Source organism: Eubalaena glacialis, chromosome 14 (assembly GCF_028564815.1).
Source record: "Eubalaena glacialis isolate mEubGla1 chromosome 14, mEubGla1.1.hap2.+ XY, whole genome shotgun sequence".
Lineage (NCBI taxonomy): Eukaryota > Metazoa > Chordata > Mammalia > Artiodactyla > Balaenidae > Eubalaena > Eubalaena glacialis.
The window spans coordinates 87,765,002-87,778,221 of record NC_083729.1 but is presented as its reverse complement, the minus strand read 5'-3'; the positions used below and the strand labels follow the sequence as shown (position 1 = coordinate 87,778,221).

The 13,220-nt window shown below is 46.1% G+C and overlaps 1 protein-coding gene across 1 annotated transcript; it reads right to left on the bottom strand.

Moving 5' to 3' along the window:
• Positions 1-4,239: 4,239 nt before the first annotated feature.
• PDCL3 (phosducin like 3) lies at positions 4,240-12,649 on the bottom strand. The gene is made up of 6 exons (XM_061211073.1): positions 12,531-12,649; positions 10,363-10,492; positions 7,822-7,912; positions 7,477-7,620; positions 6,508-6,716; positions 4,240-4,613 (listed from the first exon to the last, which is right to left on the bottom strand). Exons 1-6 carry the CDS (start codon positions 12,534-12,536, stop codon positions 4,471-4,473), a joined length of 723 nt encoding a protein of 240 aa, XP_061067056.1. The 5' UTR covers positions 12,537-12,649; the 3' UTR covers positions 4,240-4,470.
• Positions 12,650-13,220: the final 571 nt, after the last annotated feature.

Sequence of the window (13,220 nt, the reverse complement as noted above, 5' to 3'; positions counted from 1 at the left end):
TTATAAGGGACTTACATAAGCAACTCTTGCTCTTTACTATTTATTTAAACATGTTAAATGTGCTCATATTTTTGGTCTTGAAAATTCCACTACCCTCAATCTTTGCAATCTGAATGCACTCTTTTTCTGCTGGCTTTCATTCAGAAGTCAAGGCATCCTGTGATTTGGGGGTTTGTGATTTATGACTCTGAGCTCATGTCCCTGTGGAAAGTGTTTGAAGGCTAAATTAAAGCTGAATTCTTCTCGTGTGGATATGCAGTTGCTTTGGTCCAGAGCCCAAGGGTATTACAACTTAAGACCTCTTTAAGAACTTCACAGGGAAAATGTTTAGATCACATGTACCATGACAATCTAAACCCACATGAGGGAAGGCTTGTAAGTGAATTCTTAGGGATGCTTGTGCTCTCCTTTCCAACCAGTGCTGGCTCCCCAACAAGACTGAAGGCAGTCCTTTGGGAATCCAGCTGTTTGCAAGGGGATCTCCCTGAAGGCTCATCTCCTGCCACCTGTCCCCCACAATCCATCCTCACAGGAGCTCGGTGTCACCAAGAGTACGTGCCCCTGGGGGGTAAACAGGCTCGCCCATCTTTCCACAGTTCTGCTTTCACTTTGTTTTTGGCCTCAGAGGATGAATTCCTTTCTTGCCAGCTCAGTGGCACATTTAAGAACATTTTTTAAAAGTTCCATCCAACATTTTGAGTTACCATCAGGTGGGCTGTTCAGAGTATCTGGTCTTTCACAGATGGAAATGGAAGTCCTAGTCTGGTTCATAAAGTTACTGAAGGGCAATGATGATGAAGCAGAGGCAGGGAACAGACACTGCTCTGCTTCGTCGAGTAGTTTGAAAGCAGGGAGTAGAAAGCTTAGATCGGTTGTGGTTTTGACTGTTGAAGGGCAGGGGCCTTTAACGGGAGATGCATAAGCTGCTTCTAAGAGAGCCAAGATGGAGGTTACTTCTTTCCCAATAAGAGAAGTCCAGAGAGGGCAGTCAAGAGCTGGGTTACAGTGGCATCACAAATATCATCCTCACTGCTCTGGCTCTGTAAGCACACCGTACAGCCCAAGTAGGCTGCAGTCACATCTACAATGTCTGTCCTTCTTAAGAAGCTCGCCCAGAACTCCCAGCCAGCTTCTGCCCACCTCCCTCTGGCAACCCGCAGCTCCAAGGGAGGCTGGGAGTTTAATCCTTAGCTGGTCCCACTCCTGCTCGAGCAGAGCTGGAGAATCCTGGTCCTTGTCAGGCAACTAGCAGTCCCTGACACTGGACCCAAACACTTACTGCCTGAGGCCCCACGTCAAGGGAGAGACTGAGACAGACGATGACTTACTAGAACAAAGTCCTAAAGAATGTAGAGGAGAACGGGGTCAAAAGTATAGAGGTACGGCTTAGCCGTGGAGAGCAGACCCATCTTGACTGGACACTGAACACAGAGAAGACGAGGCTACTGCAGGGATGGGCGGTGAGACTGGCCCCAGGGAACTCCTGGTAGCACATGAGTGACAGTTCCCCTGTGGAGTCACCGAGCGGGGGCAGTCTGCAGAGGGCGGAAAGCCCGGACCATTGGCTGTGTGAATGTAAACATCAAGAACACCTGTCGAAAAGGCTGTGTTTATTTATGAGGAACAACTGGTTTCCATAAACAGGACAAAACCACTTCCATAGGAACATGCTTCTAAAGTAGGCGACACAGGGAACTTCCCTGGTGGTGCAGTGGTTAAGAATCCGCCTGCCAATGCAAGGGACACGGGTTCGAGCCCTGGTCCGGGAAGATCCCACATGCCGCGGAGCAACTAAGCCCGTGCGCCACAACTACTGAGCCTGCGCTCTAGAGCCCACGCGCCGCAACTACTGAAGCCCACGCACCTAGAGCCCGTGCTCTGCAACAAGAGAAGCCACCACAATGAGAAGCCCATGCACCGCAACGAAGAGTAGCCCTCACTCGCTGCCAACTAGAGAAAGACGATGTGCAGCAACGAAGACCCAAGAAAGCCCAAAATAAATAAATCAATTAATTAAAAAAAAAAAAGTAGGCGACACAGTCAAAACACATTTGGCCTGTCACACTTGAAAAGCACTTTGGCAAAATCTGGGCTTGTTATATAAGAAAACAGAATTTAAAGCTGGAAGTAATAAATGACGAAAAACTGAGGCATTAGTGACAGAGGACCCCCTTCTAAGCAGCCCTTTCGCATCTCTCATAAAGCGTCTTTCGCATCCACGACGACTTCTCTGAGGCACTTCGGGAAGAAGATGCCCCAGGAAGCCGTTCTGTCTGCAACCTCGGCACAAGAGGATGTAAATTCAAGTTTGCAGTATACAACCTAACCGTATCCTTTTTCTCCTCTACAAAATAAGGAAAATAAAGAAGAATCAACTGTATTTGACTATAATCAGTCCTCTGTATCTGCAGGTTCCGCATCTGCGGATTCAACCAACCATGGACTGAAAACACCCTGAGGACTGGAGAGCGAGCTGCGAGGGACCTGAACATCCGAGGATACGCCACGGGGCTCCTGAAACCTACACCCACCGATGCTGAGGGGCAAGAGTCTTATTCCATTTCACGTCTCCCAACTACTTACTATCACAACTTCCTGGAACCATTTCTCACCAATCACTAGAAAGGGTTTCCTACCACCTGCTCAACACCCTTCCCCATACACCTTTCCTGCCAACACCAGAAGACAGAATCTCAGGATCTTTCTTGCCGGTTTTCCCTGGTCACTGTGTGTTTCTGCTGTGGAATGAGACAAACTCAATGCTTAAGAGCCAAGCTGTATCACCTCTACCACATCACAAATGCTCCAAATGAAACAGAAAGAAGTTAATGGTAAGTAACACAGCAAAGTCTCCCAGAATTAACCAACCCGCAGAAGTCTGCACGACAGGTTCGAAATCACGATACTAATTCTAGGACAGACATGCTGCTCTCTCCCCCTTTTTAAATCAATTTCAGTCAGAACGACTGAACAGCTTCCTGGGGCCTGGGAGCCATGTGGCCAGACAGGGCTCATGAACCACGTCCATGGACACCTGAGCTTTTGAGCACAAACCAAGTGCCCGAGTCTGGCATGGAGGCAAGATTTCACAGGAACACAGATCAAAGTGGCACAGCGTATGTTGAGAATCACACCCTGTATGGGCTCCGCAGTGGAATGAAGTCTGCTGCCCTGTCACGGTGGACGCAGCCCCCGACCACATTCAGGCACAGTTCTCTCTCCCGGGAGTTGTGTGCACCACAACTCTCAGGCCAATGCAGCAGCCACGCTTGCACCACCGCACTTCACTCTGATGGCAGCTGACAACAGAAAATCTAACCCATGGGACCAGCAGACGAGTGACAGAACTGACCAAGCTTATTTCAACCCTGCAACTAAAATTTCATGAGAAACCCTTCAAGGAAGACTGTGACATAGAGTATGTTTTCATCAGCAGTGCTGGCTCTCATGTGTAGAAAAACAAAGTCACTAACACAGATCATTCTGACAGATCAAATGGGTCACAGCTGCTTGTTATTTTCCAAATTACGGCAAAAATAAACGACAATAATCTGAAGGAACTTTGTGCCCTCTCTGATTCATACTTTTCAGATTCAAACCAGCACTGAGTACTACATCACTCAACACAAGCATTAGGGAATAACAGTTCCCCCAATTATTCTGTTAATGTCAATTTGACAAGAAGTGGTAAATGCTAAGAGGATTCTGGTTCAGAAAACATCTTGCTATATTTTTTACTGACTGATTGAGATACACATTACCTATTTATGTGTGTGCTTATACCTATTTCCAAAAAAGAATTTAAGGTGACCTTTTACAGTAACTGAGACTGACATCTCAACAGCCTGAGACAAAAAATTATTTTAACCAGAAAAAATATTTTACCCCAAATGGCAGTAAATTGGAATCTTTTAGTTACTGCTTTGATAAGGCAGTATTTGTTTCCGAAAAATTATTGCCTATTTCTTCTAAATAGGATAAATACTAAGACTTCTTCCTAGCAATTATGCCTTTATTTTATTTGAGTTAATAATCCTGTTGCTACCTCTATAAAAAGAATAAAAACAAATAATAATATAAATGCAAAGCTTACCTTGCCATTTTCCACTGTATAATTTACTCACATTATTAAAAAAAAAAACCCTCCATATTTCTTCTTTTATAGTTTTATGTGAACAAATAGTGAACAGCTTTACAGCTTACCTAAAATACAAGTGAGGAAAACATAGACACCTGCCATACTAATATCTGGCTTTTATTTTTTCCTTAAGGAAATATTATTAATTTAAAAAGAGAGTTCCAAGAAATTTAAAAGGATTCCCAGCAATGATTATTTCTGAGATCTATGAGATTTGAAACACAATTATAAAAGGCTAAAACCAAAGTATACATTCCTACTTGTTCCTTTTAAAAAAAATTCAGATGATGTGTCACATCAAGAAAGCTCATCAGGTTACCAGGGCCGCAGCCTTAGTCATCCTCGGAATCACTGCCCCTCCTGGCAGGGACGGGGCACAGCACGGACGAAAGCAGCACATCTGCTATGGGTTTCTTAGGGTTTTCCTCCAGGCTTGTCTTGATTGCTCCAGACTCAGACAATTTCCACTCCAACTCTACACGATAAAGAAAAAGCAAATCGCCTAAGACACAGTCTGCATGGGGCCCTCAAGCCACAGTGTTTTTCTAAGCAGAAACTACGATCATCAACATTTGATGACAATTTAATTTGAGGGCCATATTTATAAGGTGCCTGGAAGAAAGGAAAAAATCAGACCCTTAAGAAGGAAAAAAAATACCTGCAAACACTTTTTCAGAAGATGAGATCAAATGAGATATTACAAACATCTGAACCTCTATGAAAACTAAAATAAAAAACAGAGACTAAATCTACCTTCTAACAGCTAGTTTCTCGGCTTGCACAATTTCCCAGGAAAGAAATCAGCATGAAACATGTAAAGGAAATACTTTTCACAGTCCTGCTGGCACTCTAATCATTAAATCTAAATTTAGTTAACAAAAGGAAATTCTTAAACCTCATGTCCAATATCTCAACCTATTAGAGTCAAAGGCTCAATGTATGATGACATCCTAGGTCTGATACATTTGTTCCAAGTAATAATAATTTTTAAAAGTACCAGAAAATAGAGAATCAGTGACTAAAGGCCCAGCTCCTATATTTTATGCTCTTGTAATCAGTGAAACTCCACATGGGTGTGAGACCTTGTGAAGCACAATCAAGTGATGTATTTTTCCACTGCAGAAAAGACCCCAGGCAGGACTGAGGGACAGTTGAGAGATTCTACTGCAAATAGCCTGGTTAAAGTGATGCTCTACCAATTAGAAACTTCTGTTAAAATCTGAACACCGATTTTACTGAAGTCGTGTTAATTCAAAGTGCTCCACCAGCGTTTTCAGCTCTAGGTACCTTGGTTCAGTGTGATAAAAATACAACAAATTTCTTAAAAATGATTTTTTTTAAGATTTCTGATTCTTAAGAATATATTTAAATTCACACATATGTATAAATGAATGTATTTAATGTTACTGTTCATTTATATGCAGTAATCATTAGTTTATAAGTTCACTAATCCTCAAATGAAACTTTTCCTAGAAATAAAAACTATAATTATTATTGTATACCTATCTCTCTTCCCTCACGGTATGTGCAAAAAGACCAAAATAAGAAGCAAACCCATATTTAGTTTGAAACGCCATATGCCTCTGAACACTTGAATAATGCATAACTGATGTAACATATATGTGTGTCTATGTATGTATGTATATGTTTATACTTTTCCCAGTTGAATATCTTACATAAAGAGTTATATAAAGTAGAATATAAAGTCGTATTTTAACACACATTTTTAAAGACTACTAACTAAAGCACAGCTGGACATATTATTTCACTAAAGAGATACAGAATTTGACTTATCAAGAAACCTGCAGGCCTCAGCTTCTCTCTCTCATGTTATGTGTGCATATGTATCTTAACACCTCCTGTGTAACAGGTAGAAAAAAAAAACATATCCTTCAGGAGTTAAGAGGGAGAATATACTTTTAATTTAAAAGCTACTATTCAACTGAGAAAAAATTTCTATAGATTTATATATATGTACATTTGTACATATGTAGATACATATACGCATGTGTCACTAATAACGTTCATGTGAATTAAACAAGAAATGAATGATGTGATCTTGAGCTATCAGTAAAAATGAACATATTCAACTGTAGGGACAAATAAAACACATCAGACATTAATATTAAATATTTTAAAGTCCATTGTGCCCCCTTTTAACTGAGAATTACTAGAGCCCAGTTGTAACTGCCCCCAATGACTTGTCTAAGATGACAGATTCAACGTGCTTCTTCCCTTTTTACAATCACTCGCATGGGGGCAAAAGTGAATCTGACAAGTCATCCTAATGTGTGTCTAGGAAACAGGCACCCTCGTCAACAGAAGCATCTCCTCCCCATCTCCCACGTGCACCTCAAAGAGGCCTTTACCATTCATTGTCAGGTTCATGCCACCAAACACCAGAGGTCCAATAAATTGAGCCTTGATATCACCTTCAAGGTACACAAATATTGTGGGCAGATTCCTATCAGGATAGTTGGGTATGCAGGTGGTTGAAATGGCTCTGATAAATTTGACATCAGGAAACTTCCTGGCAAGTCCACTAAAGTGCTGATTTATCAGGGCACAGAGGGGAATCCTATAAAAATAGAAACAGAAGCCAACTGTGATTCTGCACTTGTACATAATAAATCTCAACTACCCTTCTGCCCTACATAAAACCTCATAATGACGTCACAAGTGATTCTGCTACTCCAGCCAAGATGAACTAACATTTAGAAAAAACTTTCTAACATGTTTAGGCAAAGGGAGGAACTCAAAATCCAAAGCCCAACTTAATTTGACTGAAGAATAAGTTAGAAACACAGCTCCAATGTAAAAGATAACTGTCTGGCTCTTCTATAGGCGAGAGCATTCAAGGCTTAAAATGTGTGATTCAGAAAGCATTTCCTGCTTGAAAGAAACTCCCTACACAAGCATTAGACTCCACAGGATGGGAATAAAATTGGAGGTGAGAAGCGCCAGGGGTCCACTGCCTCACTCGCCATGAACAATTCTCACAAAGGTCACCCTCGCCATCGACGAGAGTGATTCATTACATGGAATTGTGAAATGCCCGAGCTTCTCCAGAGGGACAAGTGACTGAGGAATTCATTTACAATTAAAAAAAAAAAAAAAAGAGTCTCCTCTGCTACACTGTAACAAAGGCATTCCTATTAGTCACATATTAATTTGAAATTCTTAAGACAAAAATTAGGCTATAAGGTTTGGGCAAATCAGCAACAAAAACACTAGTTAAAAAAACAAAAAACAAAAAAACCTCCTGGGTGGATTAAGCCTGAGATGTTCAAGATATAAATTCAAATTAACATTTAAAGACAGTCATGAGATCAGCTCACCCTTGTCTGTAAAGGTGCAAGATGACCCACAAGCCCTCACCGGCTTTGGTAACTTCTTGAACATAATCCTTTCCTGAGATTTCCAAAACTTCTCCAAATTTATTCTTCAGTTGGGTTGCTTTCCACTCGGCCAGTCTTTGCTGCCTGCACAACAGAAGGAAGAGAGAGACATCTTACAAACACACACACACACACACACACACACACACACAACACCCCTTTCACACAGCAACCTTTGTAAAGGCCCAGGTTTTTTTATTGATTTGCCAGATTTATCAATGTTTCAAAGGACACACATTTTAGTGCCACACAAAAAGCCAAGCAGTCCCTCTGGGTGGCACTAACCTGTACATTGCAACTGCACGTTCGTCTTCCTCATTAAATTCGTCTTCATTATCCTCCAGTTCTTCCAAAGTCATGTCTTCATAAGTTTTCACTGAATGTCATTGAGGTGGCAAGAAACCAGAAATGTAAAAGATGAACAAACACACATTTTGGTTTTCTTCCCTTCCCTCTTCTCCTAAAGGAGTGCATGCAACACCAAAAGATCCCCAGCCCACCAAAACCCAAATAAAAAGTACTTAAGGTGTTACACTAGTAAATAAGAAGGGGAGGGTGTTTTTAAAAGACAGCTGCCGGCCTGGCTCTCTTACCTCCACACAATAAGGATACAAACGGGAAGTTTCGCAAGTTTATAAAAGAGGAGAGTTGTATTTGCCTGAGCTAACCTAGCCGGATCTTCAAGCACAGACATTCACGGACAGGTGCATAACAGTTCTCATGCCTCTGAGGAGATGGGAGGATACCCACTGAGGTCCCCCCCAGCACACCCTTCCTAGAGTGAAAGGGCTATCCCCTGGTCTTCTCTTGTGAGTGCTAGGCAGCTCTACCTTTTCTTTTAATCAACTGCTATAAACTCTGTATTTTGTTTTTATTGCCATAAACACCCTTGCTTCTTGACATCACATCAGGCTTTTGTCCCCAGACCCCCACCCCATCACCACCCGAAACTGCTCTTATCAAGGTCAATAATGACCTCTGTCTTCTCAACGGATGAGCACATCTGACCCAACCCATCACCACCTCCTCCCCAAAAGCCCATCTTCCTCTGGCCCCCTCTCCTCCTCCCTCTATGGCTGCCCCTCCCTTAGGCCCTTTGCTGACTGGACTCCTTTTCTTCCTTATCGATACCCACTCCCTTGGCTGACCGCATCTCACAGCTTTAAGTACCAGCAACATGCTGACAACTCCCGACGCTGAGCCTCCAGCCCGTCTTTCTCTGGTCTGGGACAGCATCCCCAACTGCTCCCTTACCATCTCTATTCGTCTAACAAAAATCTCAAAGTGACCATGTCCCAAACAGAGTTCCTGATCTTACCTCCAAACCTGCTCTTCCCCGAGCCTTCCGCATCTCAGTTGGTGGTAACTCCGTCCTTCTGGCCGCTCAAGCCCAGAGCCCTGCAGTCATCCTTGACTTACCTTCCCTCACAACCCTCATAGGATCCATAAGCAAATCCTGTCGGTCCTACCTTCACAATACATCCAGATCTGACCACTTCCACTCACCGCGCTGCTCCAAGCCAATGGTACCACTTGCCAATGGTACCACTGCAGCCTTTTCTAGACTGGTCTCCCCACTTCCTGCCTTGCCTCCCCCCCCCGTCTGCACTCAGTAAGGCAACAACAGGATGGTGCTGTCAACACAGAGGACACGTCACTCCTCTGTTCAAACCTCCAGTGACATCCACCTCATTTGGCAGCAAAGCCAAGGTCCATACTAGAAGCTACAAGGTCCTAAATGGTCTGAGCCCTAGTTGCCTCTTTGAACCTCCTACTACTGTCTCCCAGCCCTGCTGGCTTCCTGGCGGATTCTCCAACATGCTTTCCACTTCTCACTCACCTCCCTCAGGTCTACTCAACTGCCAGGGGGGCCCTCTCTGACCCTTTCTGCAATTATACCCACCCCTCCTCTGGCCCCTTCCTGCCTTATCTCCTACATTTCACTCACGTATCGTTTACTGTCTGTCTCTCCCGCTAGAATGTAAGCTCCAAGAGGACACGGGGTTTTGCCCGATCCGTGCACAGCTAAAGCCCCACTGCCTAGAACGACACCCAGCACACAGCAATCCTTCAGTAAACATCTGCAAGATAAACGCTTTGTAATAAATCCTTCTCTAAATTAGCTCTAACATGTCAACAGGAGACAAAAGGCCTAGCCCCTGTGGTCAATGGTTCTCCAACTTTGGTGTAAATCAGAAACTCTTTGAAGCACTGGTTTAATATGCAGAGTCCTGGGCCTCACCCCCAGAGATTCTGTTTCAGTAGGGTCTGTGTGTTGTTGTGTTTGGTTTTTCTTTTTTTGGGGGGGACAAGCACCCCAAGGGATTCCGATTCAGGTGATACAGCTACATGTGAGAAAGCCCCTCTCCTAGACCCTGTACACTGCAAACATCTTATGCTTCCCAAAATCAAGCTATTTTAATATTCGTAATCAAACCACAAAGATAAAGTATACCCTCACGAGAATACAAACACTAAAAACTTTTGAGCAGATTTCCATGACAGTATCCAAAGTGAATCACAGACCAGGAAAGTCAAGACTTGGAAATACTTTCCTCGGGGTTATCACGTGCTCATCCGACACAGACGAGGAACTGTGGAAATGGAGGGGGAGCCTCTGAAGTCCCCCTAATTCTATGGCCCAGCAAGCTGAAGCCCGAGATGCCCTGTGACCCGCCTGAGATCCCAGAGGCAGCGTCCAGCTCAGCACCCCAATCCCTGGCTCCCAACTCTTGCTCAGAGGATCCTTCTACCAAAGCAGTGAGAGGCTGGGCAAGTTGTCTCCTAAGCAGACAGACATGCGATCAGGAGTATCAGCACGCTCACCAATGGACGGCTGAAGGACCCGCTGCTCCTCCTCTTCTGCCTGCTTCTCCAGATCCTTCAAACTCTCCTTCGAGGGCAAGATGCCCTTTTTGCGTAAGATGTCATTCCACTCGGTATCTGCATTGGGGTCCTAGAGCAGGTGGACCAAGGATACCATGAGTGCCAAGTCCACCGTGGAGGGTGCCATGGGTAAGGAGGGGTCAAATGGGAAAGTGGTGGGAAGGGGAAGTCACACCAAATTATTCTGTGGCCTATTTCTGAGAAAGCGTCAAAAGACCCACAACCCCTATTCCAATCTTCCTGTCTTGGGGTAAAAATCAAGCTATGATGTGCAGATCGGCATCAGTGCTGACAGCAAGGCTCTGACTTGGCTTCTGGTATTTTCATTAATGACTTGGAGTGATTCACTCAGCAGATATTTATTAAATACCTACTATATGTAAATTATTGTACTAGATGGTAGGGAAGCATGGTGAATGCCAAAGTCATCTATTTTACAGGTGAGAGGAAGAGACAGGCAATGAATAATTAAATATACAAAGAGAGATATTACAAATTATGGCAAATGCAATGACCAACAGGCTGCTGAGCTAGAGAGTTCCAGGGGGCCTGCATTCCACAGGATGGCCAAGGACGTTCTTTCACAAGAGGTGACGTTTAACCATGACTGGAGGGTGAGACGAAACCACAAAGAGGAGTGAAAACTTAGGAAATGACTTTCCAGGCAGAGGGACCGGCCTGTGCAAACGGCCTGAGTGCAGAGATCAAGCATCCTAAAGTCCTGAGTGGCTGCAGGAAAATCAGAGGGAAAAGAAACTCTGTAACGCCCAAACCGGAGAGGAACAGCTGAGACCCGGTGGAAGAGCTCACAGCGGCTGACGCTTATTGAGTCCTAGGCGCTGGGAGCCTGCGAAGCCCTTTACCTGTATCTACCTAGTGAATCCTCACAAGCCTGGGACAGCCACGGCGCCAGGCTGGAACAAGTCAAATTTACCAGGATCAAATGTCAGAAGGATAAATGTCGAAGTGGGCTCTTAGCTCCAGAACCCAGCTGCCCAAACCCTGGTGTGGCACCGCTTGGCAGGAACACTGCTAACGGACCTGGTCTGGAAGATGAAACCGGGGAGCTGTGCAAAGGGCACTGGGGTAACCAGGCTCCAGCCCCAGCTCCTCGCCCCAGTCTTGCTGAAATATGTCAGAAGAAAAACTAACAGCATCCTTTCCACAGGGTGGTCAGGAAGGAGGTGACGTTTTTAAGCCGGGACCTTAAGGACACAGAATGCGAAGGAGGCCAGGGCAGCCCTGAGTTTCCTCTTCACCAGACGCACTGGATTTGGAGATGATCATCCTCTCCAGCCCCCAACCAAACCCACACTAACTCCATTTCCCTTTTGCCACTGAGTCAGAGATGAGTCCCTCGGGATTCCTGACCACAGCGAGATCTGGGAGGCAGCAGAATGACCTCTGGAGAAGGGTCCTTCAACAGTGACCAAACTGAGCTGTCAGAGATGTTCTCATAAAAGCATCCATTTCCACGGTGTCATTTTTTCCCACTTTTCCGTGGGTTTTAGTCAAATTCCATTAGCAAATTCCTGACACAATGAAAGAACAAAACTGGGGGATGTGGTTTTATCCATTTTAAGATGGAAAGTAACTGGGCTGCGGGACCCTCGGGCTGAGCTCTGGAAGCCAGAGCCCTCACCCTGCTCTACGTGGAGTCAGAACACGGGTTATGTTATGGGACACCCCGCCCGCCCCAGGCGGGACCCTCCACTCGTGCAAGCCTCAGCTTCCATCCGCGAAGGGGTCCACAACGCACCTGCTCAGGTGCTCGCTAAGAGAGTTAACAAGTAGGAAGTAACTGTCAGGTAAGACCCGGAGAGGCCTTCGCAGGCTGCACGGGAGACGAGCTCAAGGAGAGGCAACCCCCAGGGCTGAGATTCCGGAGTGGGACACACGCGGTAGGGACGCCCAGCCCGCGGACCCGCGGGACCACGCCCACCCGTCCGCACCGCGCCTGCGCCGGCCTCGCCTCGCGTGGCCTCCCCGGGCCTGCGGAGCCCGACGCTTCCCACAGGTCCGGCAAGGACAGCCCGCCGCCGGCGCGGACCCAGCGGGGCAAACGAGCGGCCGCAGCCTCCAGACGTCGCGCCCCGCGGCTTGCTCACCTGCATTTTCTCACAACTCCCTCGAGCCCGGCCGACGGCGGCCTACCCGCCCCTCAGCTCTCTTCCGCGCACGCGCGCAGCCACCGCCCCGCTTCTCCTCCCAGCCCGGCCTTCGCCCCGCCCCCCGGGAGCGAGCTGGGCGGAGCCAGCGGGAAGCGAACTCTCTCCTCTGAGCCTGCGCCCGCTTCTCAAGAGACTGGCGCGGAAGCTGTGCGCGTGCGCGAGGCGGGACACGCCTACAAATGTGACTCTGAGCCAATCCCCGGGCGCTACCTTATTAGGGCAGGTCTTCGGCCTCAGAGCCCTGGGGCTGAGGGGCCGTCCGCCGCAGGCCTGAAACTGTTTGAAGTCTCTGCCCAAGAAGTCAGAGATAGAAACGCGTTTCAGTGATTCAGTGTTACAACTAAAAACGATGCAGAGTTACCTAAAACAGAAAGGTGAAAGTCTCTTCACCTGGTTGAGCCTCAGGCGTTTTATATTTGCAGAAGTGCTTAGCCCTTTGCGGGGCACACTGGAGGTACCGAGTAGAACTCAGCAAACTGAATTGTAAGATACAGGGGCTGGGCCCCAGGCTTCTGTGTATGCAGCACTCGGAATTTGAGTTAAGAAAGCAATATTCCTCCCTGCACATCTGAGCTAGGTGGCCGCCTCCTGGCAGCTTAAGCAGAGACAGGTAACACAGACCCACAC

Coding starts and splice junctions, on each gene's coding strand:
- PDCL3 (XM_061211073.1), bottom strand. Junction 7,621..7,821: donor CGTGCAGTTGCAATGTACAG/GTTAGTGCCACC, acceptor TCTGTTGTGCAG/GCAGCAAAGACTGGCCGAGT. Junction 4,614..6,507: donor CATGAACCTGACAATGAATG/GTAAAGGCCTCT, acceptor TTTATCGTGTAG/AGTTGGAGTGGAAATTGTCT.